The sequence below is a fragment of the Gymnodraco acuticeps genome, unplaced genomic scaffold (genome assembly GCF_902827175.1).
Source record: "Gymnodraco acuticeps unplaced genomic scaffold, fGymAcu1.1, whole genome shotgun sequence".
Classification (NCBI taxonomy): Eukaryota; Metazoa; Chordata; class Actinopteri; order Perciformes; family Bathydraconidae; genus Gymnodraco; species Gymnodraco acuticeps.
The window spans coordinates 3,718,714-3,742,121 of record NW_022990274.1 but is presented as its reverse complement, the minus strand read 5'-3'; the positions used below and the strand labels follow the sequence as shown (position 1 = coordinate 3,742,121).

Below are 23,408 nucleotides of genomic sequence, written 5' to 3'. Positions count from 1 at the left end.
AACCCACTCTCAACCCGTCTGATGTTATAAACTACAGGCCTGTCTCTCTCCTCCCGTTCCTGTCTAAATCACTTGAACGCGCTGTCTTTAAACAACTCTCCTGTTATCTCCATGAGAACAACCTTCTGGATCCGCACCAGTCTGGTTTCAAGGCAGGTCACTCCACAGAAACTGCTCTCATTGCTGTCACGGAGGAACTGCACACTGCCAAAACTGCATCCCTCTCCTCTGTCATCATCCTGTTGGACCTGTCTGCTGCATTCGACACGGTGAATCATCAGATCCTCCTTCGCACTCTCCAAAAACTTGGAGTTTCTGGCTCTGCACTTTCCCTCCTCACCTCATACCTCAAAGACCGCACCTACAGGGTAACTTGGACTTGGTCTACATGCTACCACTGGCTCAGATAATGAAAAACAACAAAACAAGTTACCATAGCTATGCAGATGACACACAAATGTACGTAACAATTTCACCAGGAGACTATGCTCCAATTCAAACACTGAGTAAGTGCATTGAACAAATCAATGACTAGATGTGTCAGAACTTTCTCCAATTAAACAAAGATAAAACTGAGGTCATGGTTTTTGGAGCCATGGCAGAATGTATAAAAGTTAGCGCTGAGCTTCAGTCTGCAATGTTCAAAACAACAGATAAAGCCAGAAATCTAGGTGTAGTCATGGACTCTGACCTGAGTTTCAACAGTCACATTAAAACTGTTACTAAATCAGCCTACTATCACCTAAAGAATATATCTAGGATTAAAAGACTAATGTCACAGCAGGATTTGGAAAAACTTGTCCATGCTTTTATCTTCAGTAGACTCGACTACTGCAATGGTGTCTTCACAGGTCTCACTAAAAAATCTATTAGGAAGCTGCAGCTAATTCAGAACGCTGCTGCTCGAGTCCTCACTAACACTAAGAAAGTGGATCACATCACTCCAGTTCTGAAGTCTTTACACTGGCTTCCTGTGTGTCAAAGAATAGATTTCAAAATACTGCTGCTGGTTTATAAAGCACTGAATGGTTTAGGCCCATAATACATTTCTGACCTCCTGCTAAATTATGAACCATCCAGATCTCTCAGGTCTTCAGGGACTGGTCAACTTTCTGTCCCCAGAGTCAGAACTAAACATGGTAAAGCAGCGTTCAGTTATTATGCTCCAAATATCTGGAACAAACTCCCAGAAACCTGCAGGTCCGCTGCAACTCTTATTACTTTTAAATCCAGGCTGAAGACTTTTCTTTTTGTCGCTGCTTTTAATTGAACTATTCATATCTTAGACTGCACTGTAACTTTTATCCATGTATTTTTTCTTGTAATGTTTAACTGAACTATTCATATCTTAGACTGCACTGTAACTTTTATCCATGTATTTTTTCTTTTAATGTTTCTTTTATTAGCTTTTCTTTTTAATGACTGATTTTAAATGCCATTTTCTTAATGTCTTTCATTTTTTGTAAAGCACTTTGAATTGCTTGAATTGATGTAGACTTTGGTTTTATTTGCACTATTGTTGTTTAGTCAGGCAGTAATATGACAGCAGATAGGACCCTGTCAGTGGCATCCAATATTTACCCACACACAGTTGACCCTCAGGGTCCTGTGTATCTTGTTATCTTCCAACGTTCATTTAGGCCTTTCAGTAGTCACTTATAAACCCAACAAACGTTAGAATGGTCATATATTTTACTTACGGGTTGCTGTTTGCATACTTTTTATTGCCTGGAATCTTACTTGGGGATTTAGCTTTCCGATGTCCGAGTTGTACTGCGGAGCAACTAGCTTCATGTCCCGAAGTCACAGCTGCATGCACAGAGATAGTGAGGGAGCCGGGCTGTGGCTGCTGTCCAGTGTGTGCCAAGCTGGAGGGGGACCTCTGCGGGGTCTATACCACAAGATGCTCCACTTGGCTGAGGTGCTATCCCAGCGCAGACTCTGAAACACCTTTGGAACACCTCATTGACGGTTTAGGACAATGTGGACAAAAAGTAGACATGGATGAAACAAGTCTGTACCACCAGGCTAAAAATGGTACGTATTTATTTTGTTTTAAGTTGTAAAAACTGCAGTACTCAATAATTGTTACATTAACAATGGATTAAATAATTTAGCACAAACTTCTATTTTGACTCTACAGCTCCAGTCTACAGCATTTTAGCCTGTTTCAGTTCATTTACAGTAGTTTACACAGCCTCCCTAACTGTTTTGGTTAAGTCTCAGATCCAACCACTGAATGCTATCATCAAAGCTAACGAGTAAAACGTTCTCATAGTTCTTGAAAGTAGTGATTGTGTTTGCAACATAATAACTACTTGTTCTAAGAACACTTTTTTGAGGGACTATTTTTAAGCTTTCAATTCAGAATACTCTTCCAGTTGATTCCAAATTGATTTAAGTATACAGTGATTTGTCTGAGAAATATGCCAAAGCAGCAACCAGTTACTTGTATTCCTTTTTTAAATGTGTTAACCTGTGAGGAGAAACAACACAAACAACAGCTAGTAATAAACACAAATCATAGCCAAATCACTGAAATTGGAAAAAAGTACTTCCATAATAGATGTTTTTTTTGTAACACTGGGAAATGGAACTGAGTTGTTTATTTATTATCATAATATTAAAAAGCTCTACGCTGTTTTAAATCACTCCAAAGTTATCTAGAGTGGTACAGAAATGAGTTAGGGTTTTAGGACTTTTTCGTTATCCTAAAGTTGATGGGTGTTTGAATTGGTTTTATGGTTAGTAGCCTAACAAACTTCCACCACAAAATATGTCAGTAAATACCCTACTTATGAATTGATTAACTTTATTTGTCTTACAGACGATGATTGCTATAAATTGGCTAAATGAAAACACTTATTGTCGTCATACCAACATGAGTCCGCCTAGTTACGTTGTTGAAGTAAAGTCATGCAACCAGGATGTAATTTGTATACTTCCGTTTGTACCTCTGTCAATTGCATTATGCTTCAAAAAGTGGTTGGGTTTATCCTGCTGAAAAAAGTGTGTAAGTATTTTACGTTTATTTGCCAGAGCTTATTTTCTGCAATACTCCAAAGTCCAATGGATTAACCATTTGCTTTTTGACAAGGAACCTGTTGATCAACTATCTTGTCGACCTACAAAAATACTTAATCTTTGAACCACTCTTTTGGTGGTGCGAATACAAAAACAAAAAAGCCCTTCTGTCGTTTCTCAGGGTGCTTCCAAGTTTGCAATTCCTCTAGAAGAGTTTTGTCAATACCGAATGATCATGGCATACTTTAAGATGCTGTATTTTCAGCTTGTTGTACTGTTTTAGGTAGGGTAAGTAAATCAATGAACGCGGCTTAAGGTCTGTTAGTTGGTTGTAAAAAGAAAGTTGGGTGCAGTAATCTAGAGCTCTTCATTAACGTTTAGTTATAACATGCATAATGATAATGACAATGATATGACATGCATAATACAGTGCCTCACAATTTATTATACTCTTTCCAGTGCAACAGTAGACTTTGGAGGCATATTATACATTTCAAACTTACATCTACTCATATGCTTAAGAACATCATCTGTTTTTCTAACCAAGATCAGTTTGCAAGTAGTACGTCATTGTGGTTTTTCATAGGATCCTGTGTCTAAATGGGAAATTACAGAAAACTCAAAATAATATGTAGCAAAGAGATTAAAATCAGATTTCAACTCAAAACTAGTAATGACTGTCAGGTTCTGTTAGACCAAAATAAACAATGAAACTGGTTTCAATTAGCTTATACGATGCTTAAATCCTTTGATGAAATCACACCAAAGGTTTAAGTAAGCAAAACACTCACATCCTGTTGCTTTAATTTGGGAATTACAACAATTGATACATTCTCAGACATGACTCATGTTTCTGGTAAATGTTACTTTATTAGGGGCATAATTCATGCATTATGATACAGTACTCTATTAAAAAGCCTCCAAGTATTCATCACGGAATGTCACACATGTAATATTCTGCATGTGTACAAGCATTACTAAGCAAGCTAGTTTTGATTTAATCATCAAACCTTAGCATGATATTGAATCAGTTACCTTAAAATAAAGTCAAAGAGGCTGTACATTGACTCAACACAAGATTTACAGCAAGAAAAAAACTGGAAAATGTCAGTAAAACCACATCAAACGTATCTGAAGTCCTGCGTGGACGTAGACATGTTGTGATTTGTTCTCCCACATTAAAGTTATTAAGGACAAAAGTTCACTATTGATTCCTGAAAATGAATGTTGACATATGCTGTATGTTTGGAAGGCAGTGACAGGCCCACATCTGTGAGTGCAAATAAGCAGTACCCCGTGCATGAACCCGTACATATCCTCAAAGCTCTCCTATTGGGAGTCTTTTTTTATAGGATGTTGTAGCTGATACTTTATGTAAGCAATGTAATACACATTTAAAAAAACAGATTGCATTGCATATTGTATTTTGGAACTGGTAACATGCTGTTAATATTGAAGACATACATCATAGATATCTTTCAGAATGTTTTCCATGATAAATTGCATTGGTAGCTCACATAAGATTTGGTTATCGGATTTGATAAAAAACAAGTCCTGCTTCACAATGGATACCGGTTCAATAGGGATGTACATTTTGCTCCAGTCCACTGTGTTCAATTAAAATGAAAATGGCAAATGATGATGTAAAAGCAGAGTAAAGTTTGTATTAGGGAGTTATAAAAAGTTATCTTACAGGGCTTTTCTTTTCACAAAACTGTGTCTCAGGGCTTCTTAACATTTATGAAACTATTAATGTTCCATACTCACTTAACGGGAAGAAACTCAGCTAACTGACGATACGAACCATTTTTACCGAAACAAAACACAAGTCTCACAAGAAGCGTCTAAAATCCTATCGCACTTAGCACCGAACTCACGGCTTAAATACCCTTATTTCTTATCGTATCTGCACAAACAAGATATCGATTAGCAAGCTGAGATTCCACAGATTCCAGAAATATTAGTATCATCACTGAGCGATCCAAACTCGCCACAGGGGAAGCGAAAACAGACATCACAACACGTAGCTTCACGGAGGAAGCTTCTTACCTTAGCTGTTGTTCTGATCAAAAGTTGTGTTCAATGGCATTAAAACGATAGAAACGCTGCTGAAGGTTAATCCAATGGTTAATCCAATGTGTCTGTGTCACTTTGAAATGATTACTGATAATCCATCTTCATATTTACTAGTTTGAACCTAGGTTTCAGTTTTCAATTATCAGAGCATAACATAGCTTTCGACTTGATGCGCGTAACTCTCACTCCTCAATGGTAATGTGTGTGTGTATATGGAACTTCACCTTTGATTCTATTGGCTCTAACGGTTCAAAAGAGGTGTCAATCACCAAAATCGACCAATGGGTTCCAGAGAAACGGCAAATCCAACCAAAGGTGTTTTTTTTGTTGCTAAACCTCTCTCAAATGGTCAAATGTCACTTGTTTTGCATCAATCTTGATACAGGGTACTTATTATATGTTATAGTTTGGATTCCTAAAGCTTTTTGTCTACTATCCCATCATTAAAGGGTGGTTTTCACTATAAGTAATGTTGGACGGACACTATAATTTAAATTTGTTTTACTATGTTCAATCTGAATTTACTTTAAAATTAAACAATTCTATATTGATTCTGACTTTTCTACATCCAACTCACAGGTTTATCATTACTTTGAGAAAAAATATTATTAATTTATCGCTTTTAGAAGTGAAGTTATGGTAATTTGTTCTGGGAATGTCATTTTCATTTCATTTCATTTCAAACCTTTATTTAACCAGATTGGTCCCATTGAGATCATAGATCTCTTTTTCAAGGGAGACCTGCAGGCCTGAAAAACAGGCTTGGGGCTTAAGAGGTTAACTGATTTGGGTATTGCAAACACACACAAAGACAAATGTAAGAGAAAGAGTTAACATTTATTTAGGTTTAATGTGCTTGGTATAAGCATTTTTTTTTCTCAAACATTTGAGAAACATTTTTCACTATTTTTTTCAATTCTTGGTGACTTCAACAGTCACATTAAAACAGTTACTAAATCAGCCTACTATCACCTAAAGAACATATCTAGGATTAAAAGACTAATGTCACAGCAGGATTTGGAAAAACGTGTCCATGCTTTTATCTTCAGTAGACTCGACTACTGCAATGGTGTCTTCACAGGTCTCACTAAAACATCTTTTAGAAAGCTGCAGCTGATTCAGAACGCCGCTGCTCGAGTCCTCACTAACACTAAGAAAGTGGATCACATCACTCCTGTTCTGAAGGCTTTACACTGGCTTCCTGTGTGTCAAAGAATAGATTACAAAATACTGCTGCTGGTTTATAAAGCACTGAATGGTTTAGGCCCAAAATACATTTCTGACCTCCTGCTAAATTATGAACCATCCAGATCTCTCAGGTCTTCAGGGACTGGTCAGCTTTCTGTCCCCAGAGTCAGAACTAAACATGGAAAAGCAGCGTTCAATTATTACGCTCCAAATATCTGGAACAAACTCCCAGAAACCTGCAGGTCCGCTGCAACTCTGACTACTTTTAAATCCAGGCTGAAGACTTTTCTTTTTGTCGCTGCTTTTAATTGAACTGTTAATATCTTAGACTGCACTGTAACTGTTAACCATGTAGTTTTTCTTGTAATGTTTAATTGATCTCACTGTAACTTTTATCCATGTATTTTTTCTTTTAATGTTTATTTTATTAGCTTTTCTTTTTAATGACTGATGTTAAATGCCATTTTCTTAATGTCTTTCATTTTTTGTAAAGCACTTTGAATTGCCTTGTGTTGTGCTACAATAGCATCTTATCGTGTCAGTCACGTTCTTGCGAAATACATGAAGTCTTTCTTTCAAAGACGGCGAAGTTGTGAAATAAGCATTCCTGGAGTCTGCCGATGCGCTTTTTGGGGACAGTAAAAATAACAGTAGCATTTCAACAGGTTTTTGATATAATAAAAACTCAAGTTAGATACCGTTATTAATCAGCTGTAAGTATACGTTTTAGTTTGTTTGAACTTATTCATTATAATTATTGTACAAAATGGTATAATAATGCAAACATTAAGATCTGTTCTGTTTAAATTGATTATAGTCTATTATCAATTCAGGTTAAGAAACTAGTGTTGCTTGCATCCTATTTTAAAGGCATTTATTTGTATACTCTACTAAAATGCAACAAAGAAAGGGTTTGATTATATTAATTGTGTCTTTTTTATTGCACTTTGGCAGCAGATTCCTGTGTAGCTTCAGATCTGAGTTGTCTTATTAGTAAGCCTAATTTATACTTTTGTAGCAACACTATGTTTATATAATGGCAAAGAAAGGGTTCAGTGTCTTTTCTTTTTTTCCTGTGTCATATGCAGAGATGGGGTCGTTACTAAAAAAAAGTAATATATTACATATTACTTTAAAAAAAAGTTATATATTACACTACTTCGTTACTCTCTACATAAAGTAACTCGTTACTTTACTCGTTACTTTACTCGCAGGGCCGGCCCGCCCCTCCCTACAGGCAGATCACGCAGACTGCGGCGCACCTACAGTGTGCGCGCCACAGTTTTGCCTCTGCGAGACTCCACTTGCACCCCCAATTACTATTGCATTAAGGAAGACATAACACAAGTATTTCTTTGTATATGCTCTCAAATAGGCTACCAGCCACACAACAAGCTAACAGTCTGTGAAACGTCAAGACACTAATTAATGAAACCAGTTCAAGACGCATTATTCTTATCATTCTTTATGAGCGCATAACGGTAAGGTATCTAATTACTTATTTATTTAGTATTCCATAACTTAGTAACAGAGATGGTCAAACTAAAGTGGTAGAGACATGGCAGAATTCCTACAATGAAGCGGGGTATTGAACTGTTCACCTGTTCACCCGTGAGAGGGCGATCAACAAAAGAGAGCGAGCGGCCCCGTTGAGGGAGTTTACAGATGAAAAGACTCAGCCATGTTTATGCAGCACTGCACGTGGAGATGTGGTTTCGCAAGTCGCGCAGATTACATAGGCCTACATGTATATAAACCTGCGGCGGAAACCCCTCTAGTCTGTCAGTGAGTGTGATTATTTTATAAAAGTAACGAAGTAACGCGTGTCGGGGCAATGTTAGTAACTGTAGTGTGATTACTAAATTATAAAAGTAACGCGTTACACTACTCCGTTACCGACAAAAGTGATATTATTACAGTAGTGCGTTACACCCAACTCTGGTCATATGTGTCATATGTGGCAGCACTGTTCAATGTTTCTTGAAAACATGACGTGTGAATAAACTCCAACTCTGTATCAACAACACTGTTGTGTGTAACTTCAGTTAAATACTTGTATGTGTGTAGATTAGAAAGAGGTAAGATAAAGGATCTGCAGTATTTTATGAAGTATTCATCGTACAAAGGTCAGTTTTATACAAGTAGAAGTGTGTATTTACCTGGTAGTCTATTTGGACTGGTAGATCTCGCCAGACTGGCAACTTTAAAAGTAGCTCTCGGCTCAAAAAAGGTTGGGCACCCCTGCTGTAGACCCTATGTTAAAATGTCCAACTTAACATCAGAAAATGAACATGTTTCTAGCCTGGATCCAAAAAAACATTCTGTATATATTCCCCCTTCATGACAACGGGACTGCTGCTCCTAGCTCCTCTGTCTCTCTGCTAGCTCCGTTAGCTCCATTAGCTCCGTGATGCTACAGGGGCTCAGCCAAGCCCCCAGGAAGTGTGCCGGACTCTGAGGAAAATATTCGTTGTGGCCAAATGGCGGTACCAGGGCTGCACATAACTGGTGCGCAGGTGAGAACATTGAGAGAGAGGGAGAGAGAAAATAGAGATAAGAGAAGAGAGAGAGAGAGATAAGAGAGATGAGAGAGAGATTTGCGAGTTGCATAATAACTGGTGATAGCAGGGTTTCCCACACATAGACTTTACTTGGGCGGGCCGCCCAGGTATATTAACGGCCGCCAAACTATAATTCGCGAGCCATTTAGGTTTAATTGTTTTAATCCGTCTGCGAGCGCGACGGCATCTGCGATCCCTCGCTCTACACCTCGCTATCTCGTGAAGGGTCTGCTTTATGCGCTCCGCACAGTAACCCTGCTGCGAGGCACGGGCGAACAGTTCATGAGCGTGCTCACTAGCGCACCTCCCCCGTTCATAAAGTCAAGTACCCCCTCAAAAGGTACGGTTTATTTCATTTTAAGGATGCGCAACAAGCAACATCTCCAGGTGCTCCTTTGCGAACCAGGTACACAAAGTGATGTGCACTCCTGCTAATAACGTTATTCTGAGAGTTATTTTCCTCGGCATTATGAACGCGGATCTAACCCACGGGACCGCGCCGCCCGTCACGTTCATGTTACGTTTTCAGTACTACATAAGTTTTACCTTTACCCATCGATGCACAATAAAAACGGATTATATGATTATATGAATACTTTCGTTACGTTTCGCCCTCTTAAAAGTTGGGCCATTTTGTCTTCATGAGCCAATGAGCAACTCTCATAGGAATGAACGAGGCCCCGCCTCCCACGCTATATCCAGTTCTTATTATACATCCAGGGGCTCAGCTCATCCGGAGAACACTACTTGAACTCGGCCGTGTTTGTTGTGTTCCTGGTGGACTATTCGTCATGCAAATATAGGATTTATCTGTGGTTAGAACAGACCGTCCATGAATGCAGTTTCTTCGGTAAGTCAAACCTGCGTACTTTATGTTATGTTACTGGTGTTTTTAACTTTGTATTAAGCTAACGTTAATGAATGTTTAGAGTTGGGTTAGCATTTGAGCAATCGGTAGCTACATCTGTGCTAACGATGCAATACATAGCATCCAAGTTAAAACGTAATAGAGAAGTGTAAAACATTAGTGGATGCCAAAAGGCTTCTGTGTGAGTTTGGTAAAATAAGGTCATCCTTGTACGTTAGCTAGTTAGGTTACTGTATTGTTAAGGTTAATTTCAATTCGCTATGCTCTACTATAGCATACAATATAGACTAGCTAATAATTGCAGCTAACAGCCTATCTGAACAGGGAACCCACACATTGTTGTTTTTATTCATATTATTACCAATGCCTCTTTTCATTGTATTATCCTCACACTTGAGAAACAGCCTTATCGTGGCTGTAGAACGGAACATGTAACTTAATTCCTGCATTTAAGGACGATGAATAGTGTAGTCAATGCTTTAGTGACAAGGAAATTTGTTTAAATATTAGATATTACATTATCTGTAACTTAAGTGAAAATGGCATTGCATTTGTTGAATAGGTTTGTGTCTTACCCTTACGTGTGTGATACATATGAATATGGCATATGAAAACAAATTAATTTGACTGACTCATGAAAAACTCATCCAAAGTAACAGTAAAATAAAAAGGACCTACACAATAATATACAATCAAACTGATAAGATACAGTATAAGGACTGTGATATCCAGCAATTTCTTAAGTATAACAATAAGATTATGACCTGTTTTTAAAAGAAGATAACAAGTTGTTTGCATGTAAAGAAGTCTGTAACCCAGGCATGTAACTTTACAGCTGTTTGTTCAAAGTGCTCTTGAGGTGATCCAGACAGGCTGGACCAGAGGAGGAGAGACAGATCTGGACTCCTCACAGCAGAGAACTTCAGCACGGATTCCAAGGTACATATACCTTTTTCATAATTTACAAAGAATGCATAAAGTTAGTGGTTTAAAAAAATAAAGTAATGACTCTAATACACTGATATACATGCCATTAAACATGACTAAATACTAGATCTACACATCAGTGATGTTGAGTGTACTGTACTTTCTTAGCCAAAGGTTACATTTACATTTTACCAAGCAACATAACATTTTTGTTCAACTTTCACATTGCAATGTATTTAAGGCAAATGTTATTTAACATAGTGAGAACTGCGACCCTTTGTCACTATATATTGACTGTAAAAAACATGTTAAAAGTGATTCTTTCAGTGATATAACCGTACATAGCAAGCTTCTACAGTTGTACTAAGTTTTGATAACAGTTAAATATTATTTGAATAATACATTTATTTCAATGTTGATGGATTTAGAACGGTTTATTTATAACCTGATTATCTTTGTAGTACCAGGGCTCCACATTAAGGGCTGCCCGATGGCCCGGGGCCATCTAGTATTTAGCTCGGGCAATGAAGCCTCACCTGCTGGTTGCCCGATCGGGCAATCTATTATGCCAGTATCATGCAGCTCGGGGATCAGTAATGAGTGACCCGACAGTAAAACTAAACATATCTATAACTAGTTTAGGTAGTTTGAGAGGTAATTAAAATAGCTACGTGTGATATTCTAACCTGAAGTGTGTGTTTTGTCCGCTCACCGCTGCATGTGATCATGCAGAGCTGCGTGTCGACTCGTCAGCAGCAGCTGATCTCTCTCTCCCGTCAGATTAGACTTCACTCGCGTTTATGTCCATATCGATCAGATCCAGCTAGTTCTAGCTAATGATATGACTACCTGCTTATTAAAAGACACCTAAACAATAAGTGTCGCTATGCAACCGGGTGAGGCCGCAAAGTATAGCGCAGCATTATGCATTTGTTTACATGTCCACCGGAACCCAGAGGCATTACCAACAGATCAACGCACAATCAACCCATACAGGACATCTCTTTCTCCACATTAAGTGTTAAACATTATAATTGACTATTCTTGTCTGTCACATAAGTGGCGCAACTGTAGCGGTATTGCGCTAAAGGGAAATTATTTTGACCGGACATTTTGACCGAAGAGATTTAGATTTGCCGGCTAACGGGAACTCTGACGTCGCCATTTTGTGTGCTTCGCGGATGCGCTCAGCTCCTCTCGACTGCTGCTCAGGTCTGCTCGGTCAGCTTCCGGATGAGGAGGCATTCGTTCGACCAACTTACAGTAGATAACATTACAAACATTTTTAACAGGGGCCATAATAGTGTAAATAATGTTTGTTTTGGCAGTTATAACTGAATGTAATGTTTTCTACTTTTTTACATCTGGGAAGGCATTTGCCTTCATCAGATGGAAAGTGTCTTGACCAACAACTTAAGTATTTCTTATAGCTATGCAGGGCATGAAGCGAGCAAACACAAACAAAACAAACAAACAAGTGAAATGAAGAATAACATTGAAATTGAACAATATAATATTGTGGTGGTTCATCTTATAATTCAGTCTAGAGCAGTGCTTCTCAAAGTGTGGTCCGTGGACCACTGGTGGTCCGTGAGCGCCCCCTAGTGGTCCGTGAGTATATTGGTCAAATTTCACATTTGAAATAAATTAATTTAAGTTTTTCACACTCTCGCGGGAATATCTCCGCAATGGAGCGAGCTTAAGTTTCACTTTCGATTGCATGATATAGCCCAGCGCAACACCTTCATCACACATGTTGCCACTTGTTTGTACCATTTGCATGCGATTTGTAATCTGTTCTAGATAAACGATGTGTCTTTGGATATTTTTGGAGTTAGGTGGTCCGCGAGTGTTTTTTTATTGGTTAAGTGGTCCTTGGTATGAAAAAAACACTGGTCTAGAGAATGCACCAGACAGCATCTAAGACCTGCAAAAATCTAAATGTTCTAGGGGGAGACCCCCCAAACCCTTCGTGCGTCATTTAGTCCGCGAGCATTTTTCAGGGCAATCTCTATTGGGCTCAGGGCCATCTGTAAATTAGCTTAGATGGCCCACAGGGCCATCTCCCAAAATCCTTAATGTCATGCACTGAGTACTCTGTTGGATTTAAAAAAAACTCATTATATTTATAGCCCCTGAACAAACAAACACACCTCTTTCTTAAATAGCACACTTGCTCTGCAATATTATGTTTTATGTTTCTTGATATTTCTGTTAGGACAGGACTACTTCACCATTTTGTCTTTCTCCGAGGCTCCAGAAGATCCAAGAGGGAAATCAAAAGCTGATGTCATGAGATGTAAGACCAGTACAGGACATTCTCACAGGGGTTCCCAAACTTTGCCATGCCAAGGACCCCCATATAGCATTATCCTCTGTTGCAATTTTTTTTTTAAATGATGTGTACAAGTGCCTCCCGATGGAACATGCAGTGTGTTGCCACTACATTTGGGGCCTTCTGCCTGATCGAAGCTGTCACTCCGCTTTCTTTTCCTGTCATAGCCCCACTGCCCCATCTCAACACACACCCACACAACGAGACCAGTCAAGTCCGTTTGAGATGATGTACTCATCTAAAATGTGGAAAATGTCTTTTCATGTGGTCCTACCTTCCAGTACTATAAATAATATTTCCTCAACAAAGTTGTCTTCTGAAATAAATCTGATGTATGCAAGCAATTCTGCGACAGCTCGATTCTGATTGGCTTGAAGGGTGGCCGTATGATTCAAAAACAAAAAATATGAAAAGATTGGCATCAAAGGACACATAGATTGATAGATATGCAGTTATTAATAACATAAAAAACTTTGAGTGACCCCCCTGGCGGCCCCCCGGGGGGTCGGGGCCCCCACTTTGATAAACACTGCACTAATGGCGCATTTCCACTGCAGCGGGTAGCCCCGTTTAAGCGTCCTTAACCGTCCTCAAGCGGCCAGGCCAGTTTTTGGTGGCCTTTCCATATAGCCTAGCACCGGCTAGCTGGTACTTTTTCCCTCTTTTTCCGGCCCCATAACATCGTGGTTCTATCAGGCCAGGGCTGAACTAGTGACGTCAACACTCTCGACTGCTGATTGGTCAGAGAGAATCGTCACAAGATCGCGCGCGAGATCCCTAGCGTCGCATATATATATCTAGAAGCAAGCTTGCAGCATTTTTATAAACAGCATTTTGTAAACGGAGGAGCTACAAAAATGGCAACGTCGAAGAAAAGCACACCGTGGTCGACCGAGGAGGTGACGACGTTCCTTAATCTCATTGGGGATGATAAAATCCAGCGGGAGCTCGACGGAACAACGCGAAATGTGAAAGTGTTCCAGGATGTCTCTGCACAGATGTCTGAACGCGGATTTTCGAGGACTTTCCTGCAGTGTAGGGAAAAACTCAAAAAGATTAAGAGTGAATATTGCCAAGTAAAGGACAACAATAACACGAGTGGTGCGGGTAGGAAACAATGGAAGTGGTTCGACTTGTTGGACCAGATTTACGGCCATAGACCGGCCAACGTTGGGAGGGAGGGAGGCCTGGACTCTGCAACGGCTTTACTGGAGTCCCTGCAAGGTACGCTCACTTCTAACAAAGAAGTCTATTTTATCCTTACATTAATGTTCGACAACCCATGCTTTTATGGAGCCCCGAAGAGCTACATAGCTAGCTAAGGCAAATAGCCTTAGCTAGAGCTATTGTTTGCTAACACCATATGTGCCATTGTTTACGTTCAGTTTCAGTTTATTTTCTATAGTTGTTGTTGCTATTTAGTATTGTGCTGCAGTAGTTTGTGGAATTAACAAGTCATTTTGCTGTTCTAGATGATTACATTGGGACTCGTGAGGAGGAACATTCCCGAACAACGGGTGATGGCAGTGTTCCGTCCACAACATCGTCATCGAATCCAGAACGGACCCCAGCTCAACCACAGACACCAGCCGAAGAACCGACACCAACTCAACCACCAACGCCGAGTGCCATCACGACACCGCAGCGTGTGGTTCTAGGTAAGAAATAGAAAAGGCAAAACGACTGGAATTGTGTTTTGTTTTTTTAAACCTTGGATCATCCATCGTCAGTAATTAAAATAAGCTATACCACTGTGTAGAAATGCTCTGTTACAAGTAAAGTCTTAGCTAGTAAGCAGCTAGTACAGTTGTGTGTGACATCCTATCATATACATATATTTATATTCATTATCAACAGGCTGGACATAATGGAATTCACTTTCACAATCATTGTAAACATCTAGGGCCAGAACTTTCTTTAGTTCACCTTACTGTTGTTCTGTTTATACATGTTATTCTTATATCCTTGTGTTACCTGTACCTGTCCTGTGTTTTTTCCTTATTGCTAATTATTATCTTATTGTCACCCAGGCAAGAGGAAACGAGGAGGAGAGGATCGGGCCCAGCAGGAACGGCACCATGAACAGCACATGACCCAGCAGGAACGGCACTTGGACTGGGCCAAAGCGTCTGCTGAGCGGAGATGGGAGTTGGATGCGGCCTTGAGAAGGGAGGAGGCCGTCTTGAGAAGGGAGGAGGCCGCTCAAGCAGAGACCTTCAACCTAGCCTTCCTGCGCACTCTTGGCGAGGTGCTAGGGGGACTGGGCAGCCGACGTGTCAGCCGACGTGGCCCGTCTCCTCCGTGATACTTAAAATAACCTTAATAGTTATTGTACATATTATATATTTTTTATCTAGTTAATTTTTAAATGCAACATTTGTACTTTCTTGTTTATTTATTTTCTTTAAAATGTTCATTTTATTTTTACAATGCCATGTATATTTATGCTGGCTGCAATACAGTTTTACATTTTTTTATTTGTATTGTTTAATGGCATGCCTTTTTGATACATTTTTTTTGTATTTTTTTACTGCCATCAATAAAGTACTTATTTTACTTATCTTATCTCTTGTTGATAATGAATTGCACCCAACAGAAAAAAATCAGATTCACATAATCTTGATTTAGAGAAGATATAAACATACATGAATTTATAAAGCAATAACAAACACCATCAGTTAGGAAAAAGCCCCTTAGTTTTAAGAGATTTAAAGCAATACATTGAGTTTGCTAGCTTGAGGTCCTCCTCTAAAACATTATTACATGTTTATTTTGTAATAGTATTAAGAATACATGATAAATACATAATGCATGTAGAAATTGCTCAATTGTAATACCCTCGTTCTACTAGACTCAAACAACACATTTCTTATATATTTCAAAGACGAGAGAACAAAAGAAACCTATAACCCATTCAAGCAAGATTTTAACATGTCTAGAAGAAAGATTGAGGTTATATTTTAATATATTATTTTATGTTGTGGATACTTTAGCCTCCATCCATGTTTACAATTGTCCACACTATTTTACACTTGCTTTTATGAATATAGTTTTGCTGTGTTTTACACTTTAGTATTTATGTTTATAGTTAGCTTTGATATTCGCTTAATTTATTAGAAAGATTTTCTTTTCATGATCTGATATTTCCTCAAATGTTCTTATTATGGGGCAGTACTTACTGGTGCTTGAAATTCAAATATTTACTAAATATTCAATTCAGATAACAACATTTGTTTAAAACATTTGACAAACACATGCATATGAAAAAAAAAAGATGTATTTATGTTCAATACAATGAATATAATATAATGCATATTTAGGTATTCAGGTAGCGCATCAAACCCTCTCTGATGTCAGTGCCCTCCTCCTCTGCACCTTGAGCTACTGCTAACCCTGGCTCTGCTGCTGCTGGTGCATTCCACCCATCATCATAGTCCTCTCCATGACTCTCGCAGAGGTTATGCAGCGCACAGCATGTCAGCACCATGGATTTCACAAGTTTCACATCACAGTCATTTCTTTTCATGAGGCAACGCCACCTTCCCTTCAGTCTACCAAATGCGTTTTCAACCACTACCCGTGCGCTGCAAATGTTCTTGTTGTATACCACGTGTTCTGCTGTCAGCCGTCCAGTGTCTGGGAAGGGTTTTAAGAGCCAGCTTTGCAAGGGATAGTTTTGTGAGTTGTGTCGCATTGAAGATGACGCCACTGCAGTTTTACCCAGCGTCGCTCCGCCCAAAAAGCCCGCCAAAAAGCCGATCGCCCCGCCTACACTGCGTTGCTACCCCAGGTCCTAAACTGTAATGGAAATGCGCCACAGCCTCAGATGGCCAGCGAGGCAGCCCGAGGCCTGAGCGAGGACGCTTAGGGACGCTTAAACGGGGCTACCCCGCTGCAGTGGAAATGCGCCATAAGTACTTCTATTGTAACACAAAGACCTGCACGCTGAATAGTTTTGTCGTCTAACAGGAACTTAATTTTTGTGTTGTGTTGTGTTTTACGTTGCACCTCAGAGGCCGTGTGATTATTGTCAGGCCTATAAAGTTTGGCAAACAAAAGAAGTCAGCTCATCAAATGCAATTGCCTCACTTTATGAGCTTCACAATACTTGTGCCTTGTACCGCAGAGTTTGCAACGTCACAAATAAATTGTGCCAATCTTCAGTCAGATGCAGGGGCGGACTGGCCATTACCGGGAGTTTTAGCCAGTGTAATAGATGCTTTGGACAATAGGAAATATAAAGTTAACTGTTGAGTTGCTCAGTTTTTTTAGATTGACAATGCTATTACTGTGTTACTAATATCTCACATCTGAGGGTTTAATAAAAAAGAAAAGAAAAAAAGAGGCACCCTTAAATAAAGATTGGTCTTTCAATAAATTGTTTTTGATTTTGTCTTTGTAATTGTTTGTCTAAAGTCAAGTATAGAACTGGTACTTATGGTTTGAATGATACAGTCTGGTTAAAATGTTTGAAGGAGGCATCACAGGTAAGAGCACCATTTGTTGTGTTCCATCCACAACAAATGCACACAGATTGATGTGTGTGCATTTATGTATCTACTATTTCTTGAATCATTATTGTCAGTCCAAAACAAGAGATTTTGTTTTAGTAACATGTTTTTAAAACATTATCTCTTTTCCACTACACTATCTTGAATATTTTATCTAACAGCACTAACATTGTAAAGGTGTCACTTCGGACGTAATTATGACAGCATGTCCTACTATTTTGAGTTTGAACAAACCAGACCTTCATCTATTAATGTAGAAAAATAATCAGCACATTAAACCATTATGAAAGTAATCATTAGTTAGCTCATTGTTCAACATGAGCTCCAACTACAACAGTTAAGTCAACTCTTGCATGGGTAATAATAATAATAATAATACAACTTGTGTCTACTTGAAATACTTTAACAACACTTTCCTGATTATACTAGCATACTTTTACTAAAGTAACATTAACATGTTTAAATGCAAGGCTTTTGTAAGAGAGTATAGTGTAGCATGGTCTACTTTTAGTAAGTAAATTATCTGAAAACTACATTCACCACGATTACTTCTAACAACTTATGGATGTTCTTACACCCCCTTTAACCAAGTCAATTCGACTTATCTAACCGAAGTGAAACGTTATATACCGTAACGTTACTTTGAAAACCGTTAGGTGGTATCATTCACTGCACCCCCCCTGAATTTGACCATTCAAATTTTTTTATCTTGAATTTTTAGATTTTAATTTGTGAACACTGAAACAAATACATTGAAATTCAGCTTTTGAAATTGCGTATCAAGATATTTCAGATTTTTAGAAGTAATTATTTTCAATGCAAACAATTCGGTGTCTGATAAAATTCAAATCATTCTTTCTCTTGTTTGCTTCCATATTATCGGAGCTCTCTGCTGTGATTTACTGGCTTTGGTGTTCAAGCCGGTTAAAACCCATGAAGAAAAAGCTGAAAATGACCATCAGCTCAGACTTTCAGTTCACTGTGTTATGTTTGGCTTTCAAGCATGAGCAACTGCTGGCTATCAGATGTCAACATCTGTCTCCTTTGTCCCCATTAAATAGCACATTTTGGGGCGTTTCCTGTAGTTGGATGAGATTACATTCTCATTCCTAAATAACCACACTGCTGTTCACTTGAAAGAAAACAGACACTGGGAAGGTTTCGCATTTCTCTAATTCCCCTCCTCAACTCCTATCCTCGTGCCTTAGTCCCGCCCACAGGAAATGTGAGTGGAGGAGTCAAGGAGGGAACCGTGGAGAGAGGAGGGGAAGCAGCAGGCGGTTAGATAAATGAGAAATCCTCTTCTCTGAGCGGCCATTTTAAAGAGGCGTCCATTAATGATGACAGGAGGCACAGCAGCACTGTCTGATGGGCAGAACTGTGCGCATGATGCGCGCGCACACACACACACACACACACACACACACACACACACAGAGCTCCTATTATATTATGTGAAGCACTAAATGGTTTTAGAAAAATATCAACACTTTGTTTACTGTATATATCTACTAAACTAAAGCATACAAATAAAGAGAGTAATTTAGGCCTGTTATACTGAGTGATATTTATTATACACACTGCTCTGGTACCTCACAGCTGTTCTCACTGTAAACATCGCATCGCGATTCAAGCAGTTAATAAAATATTATCCAGGGATGCATGCAGAGCTGCCATTGGCTGAGATAAGTCTGGCCGTGCATCACGACTCTTTTAAACATCACTGTTGCTGGAAATACATCCACGAAGGATCCGCGGAGGACCGTGGAGGACCCATCAGTGTATCCTCGATTATAGCTCCTCCAGAGAGCCTCCTCGGTCCTCGATGTGCATTTAGAGAAATTAGATGTCCTTCAACATGGCGCTGAAATCCATTTCCGGGTCACTACCGGAGGACCGAGGATTCGAGGAGTCGAGGAGGGGAAATTAGAGAAATGAGAAACCTTCTTGTGCAATATAAATAAACTTGAAGTGGCTGAACTTAACTGAAGTAACCAGCATGACAACTTGAGTAAACAGTCCATAGTTCAAATCCACCTCTCCAGCTTTGTCTGATTTGACCAAGCCCCCGGAAGTGCGCCGGAGTCTGATGAGAATATTCGTGCTGGTCAAACGGCGGTACTACACTTCCTTTAGGTTGCTGGGCCCGGAAACACTTTTTCCCATTGACTTACATTGGGAAAGAGTGGTCTGTAACTCGTTGGATAATTTTTTTAAACTAAATAAACTACCCAGTATGAACGTTTGTATAGCCCTTATTAAAAACATTCGTTCCTCAAGTTGTAAAAATGTGCTAATAACGTTATTCTGAGAGTTATTTCCCTCTGCATTATGAACGCGCATCTAACCCACGGGACCGCGCCGCCCGGCACGTTCATGTTACGTGTTCAGTACTACATGAGTTTCTCTTTACCCATGGATGCACAATAACAACGGACCATATCGCCTTACTGCCAGCCCACGGAGCTGTAATAATGGATATATTGCACATGTTTGCTGTAATTCATCATTTGTAAAATATTATACTACATGGGCTGTATGATGTAAATCTTGTACCGTAAATGTTGTATTAAATAAAGTTAATATTACCGACGTAGATTAATGTTCCTGTAGCTTCTTATTGCACTTGCAATTGTCTTAGTTACTTGTGGGCTACTTAACATGAATAATCACAGCTACTATCCTTTTACTCCATCACATTTAAAAAATAAATAGGCTATTGTTATTTTATCTCCACCACAGTAATCCATCATCAGCTTTACTTTTTAGATAAAGTTTTAACTCACAATTGATCATAACAGGCTTCAACATATACATTTTTATATATTACCAAGTGGTTTAATGTACAACCCACACAAGTATCATGCTAAATGAAGCTCTGTTGCTTGGATATCACTAGATCCTGATGTCAGCGTAATATAAAAGTACATAACGATTGATGTGTATCTTAGCATAATTTACTAGCTAGCCGCTAGCTGCTAACTGCCGCCTCGTTAATATAAATCCAGTACCATGCTGTCATGAACGCGCGGTGCTGTTACATGTACGCAAATTCACGTGCTTAATGTGAACGAGTCTTTTGGGCGGCGTGGTTAAAGTTCCGCATGCTCTATGAGCATTTTGAAGCAAAGGCTGGTCAGTATAGGCATGTCCAGCCATGCAGTGGGGTGGTTTGTGAACTACCTCTCTGAAAGGTCCCAATGTGTTCAGTTTGATGGGCTGTCTTCTGAGTGGTTAAACATCACTAATGGTGTACCACAAGGTTCAGTTTTAGGTCCGCTATTATTCTCTATCTATATTAATAGTTTAGGTGAAAATGTCGATGGAGCAACCTTACATTTTTATGCGGACGATACCGTTATGTACTGTGCAGGTCCCTCGATTAACGAGGCTGTTGTTAAATTACAGGCTGTTTTTAACATTATTCAGACTCAGCTCTCTGAACTTAAGCTTCTTTTAAATGTGGATAAAACCAAGGTAATGCACTTTTCGAAATCTAAAGCTAAAAATACACCAGAGACTGCTTTGGATATTGTAACTACGCAAGGAATACAACTTGAAGTGGTTACCTGTTACAAATACTTGGGTATCTGGCTTGATGACTGTCTCACTTTTAAACTTCATGTCAATAACCTGCTTAAAAAGCTGAGGGTTAGGCTAGGTTTATTTTACAGAAATAAGTCCTGTTTCTCGCTTGAGGCCAGGAAAAGGCTAGTCACTGTGACCTTTTTACCTGTGCTGGACTATGGTGATTTGTTATATATGAATGCACCTGCCAATTACCTGAGCAAGTTAGATGCTGCGTATCACAGTGCACTGAGATTTTTGACAAATTGTAAAGCACTTACACATCACTGTACCCTGTATACCAAGGCGGTTATGCCATCACTTACTGTACGGAGGCTCAGTCACTGGTACTTTTTCATTTACAAAGCCATGTTGGATAAACTACCATCTTATATCTGCTCCCTGATCTCTCTGCATATTGAAAGTACTTATTGCCTGAGATCGCATGCTGTGGTTTTATTAAATGTGCCAAGTGCTAGGACTGTCTTAGGGAAGAAAGCTTTTAGATGTGCAGCTCCACTAACATGGAACAGTCTGCAAAAAGAATGGAACATTACCAAGCTAGTACCACTACATGTTTTTAAAGCTCGGTTGGATGCTACAAAATCAGATGCTGTTGGTACCTATACATGTGGTTAAATATGTAAATTGTAATCCCTGTACATTTTGCTGTATGATGTCCTTTTGTTGTTTATGTTTGTATGTCTTCTTGTGGAACCTACTGCTGCAGGTCTCCCTTGAAAAAGAGATCATTGATCTCAATGGGATTTTACCTGGATAAATAAAGGTTTTGAATTGAATTGAATGAGTGCACATACGGGTACTTCTCAGGCATGCCGGGTAATCTGTGACGTTTCGCTCTCTCAAAAGTTGGGCCATTTTGTCATCATGCGCCATTGAGCAACTCTCATAGGAATGAACGAGGCCCCGTCTCCCACGCTGTATCCAGTTCTTATTATACATCCATGGATGTGACCCTCCAGTGTTGAAGCACATATCCTAAAACCCTGGATCCTCTTCCCTTCTCTATAAATGCATGAAATAAGAGTGGTGTAGTGATGATTTCATTTTGTAGGCCGACCCGGAGGTTTGCATTGCAAAAGGCAACGGGATTTCCCTATTGGAATTTAGTATATTGCAGAAATTAAACTTTGTGGCCAACACATGTTTATGATACTTAATACGCTTTGTTCAGCAGCATAATCTCCAAATATTAACCCCAGTTTGGCTTTTTTTAGCAGCATAATTGCAATCGCAAGAAGTAAAAAGCTAACATCAGACTATAAATCATCTACATCACGTTCACATGGCTGTGCATCACGGGCGCTTAGCTAAAGTCTGACTTGTCTCGGAATGATGACGTAAGTGGTTAATTTAGTTAAACAATAGGAGTCAGGACTCAAAGAGAGACACGATGTAGAGTTGGAGCTTTGATGTCAAACGCTGATGGTTTATTTGGAGCTTCGGCCGGAGAATTCACAAGACAAGTCATAGGGCCACGGTCTGACCACACGGATGAGATGCCACAATCCATTCTGAAGAACCCTCCTGTAGCTCGAGGTTTTAAAATAGTTCAGAGTGTAATAATCAACATTCTTCAATAGATAGACTAAACAGCTGAGGAAACTGAATCACATTTGTTGTTGCTTATGGCTCGAGGTCATCTACACCCCGAGAAGGATGTGTTTGAGGTGTCCCACAACAATAACTATCTCTGACCGACAGTTGCCCGGTCACAACCTGGTAACAACAACAACTTGCTATGGCAGCCCCTCCTTAACCTGTTGAACCCCATCCCTGTTTTTCAGGTCTCAGGCTCGAAAATGACATTTACGGAACAAATGACCATATCTACACTTCTAAAAGGGGAAAATTAATAATATTTTTTCTCAAAGTAATGATAAACCTGTGAGTTGGATGTAGAAAAGTCAGAATCAATATAGATGTTTTTTATTTTAAAGAAAATTCAGATTGAACATAGTAAAAACTGTAAATTATAGTGCCCTTCCAAAAATTATTTTTTACTTATAGTGAATGATGGGATAGTAGACTAAAAGCTTTAGGAATCCAAAGTACAACATATACTAATTACCCTGTATCAAGATTGATGCAAAACAAATGACATTTTACCTTTTTAGGGAGGTTTAGCAAAAATAAACCACTTCTAGGGTCATTTGGGTGGATTTTCCATATCTCTGGCCCCCCTTGGTCGATTTTGCTGATTGACATCTCTTTTGAACCGCTAGAGCCAATGGAATCGAGGGGAAGTTCCACATACACACATAGGTTACCAAATAAGGAGTGAGAGTGACGCGTAGCCAAAACCGGAGTTGTGACACACTCTAGGGATG

At 39.3% G+C, this 23,408-nt stretch overlaps 1 protein-coding gene across 1 annotated transcript in view; it reads left to right on the top strand.

Annotated features, from left to right (window-relative positions):
- Window positions 1–1,583: 1,583 nt before the first annotated feature.
- Window positions 1,584–23,408, top strand: part of LOC117549533 (insulin-like growth factor-binding protein 2-B) — a 45,894-nt gene continuing 24,069 nt past the window's right edge. Inside the window, exon 1 of the mRNA XM_034221532.1 lies at window positions 1,584–2,037. Within this exon, the coding sequence (XP_034077423.1) occupies window positions 1,680–2,037 (358 nt within the window). The 5' untranslated portion in view covers window positions 1,584–1,679. The remainder of the gene's footprint in view (window positions 2,038–23,408) is intronic.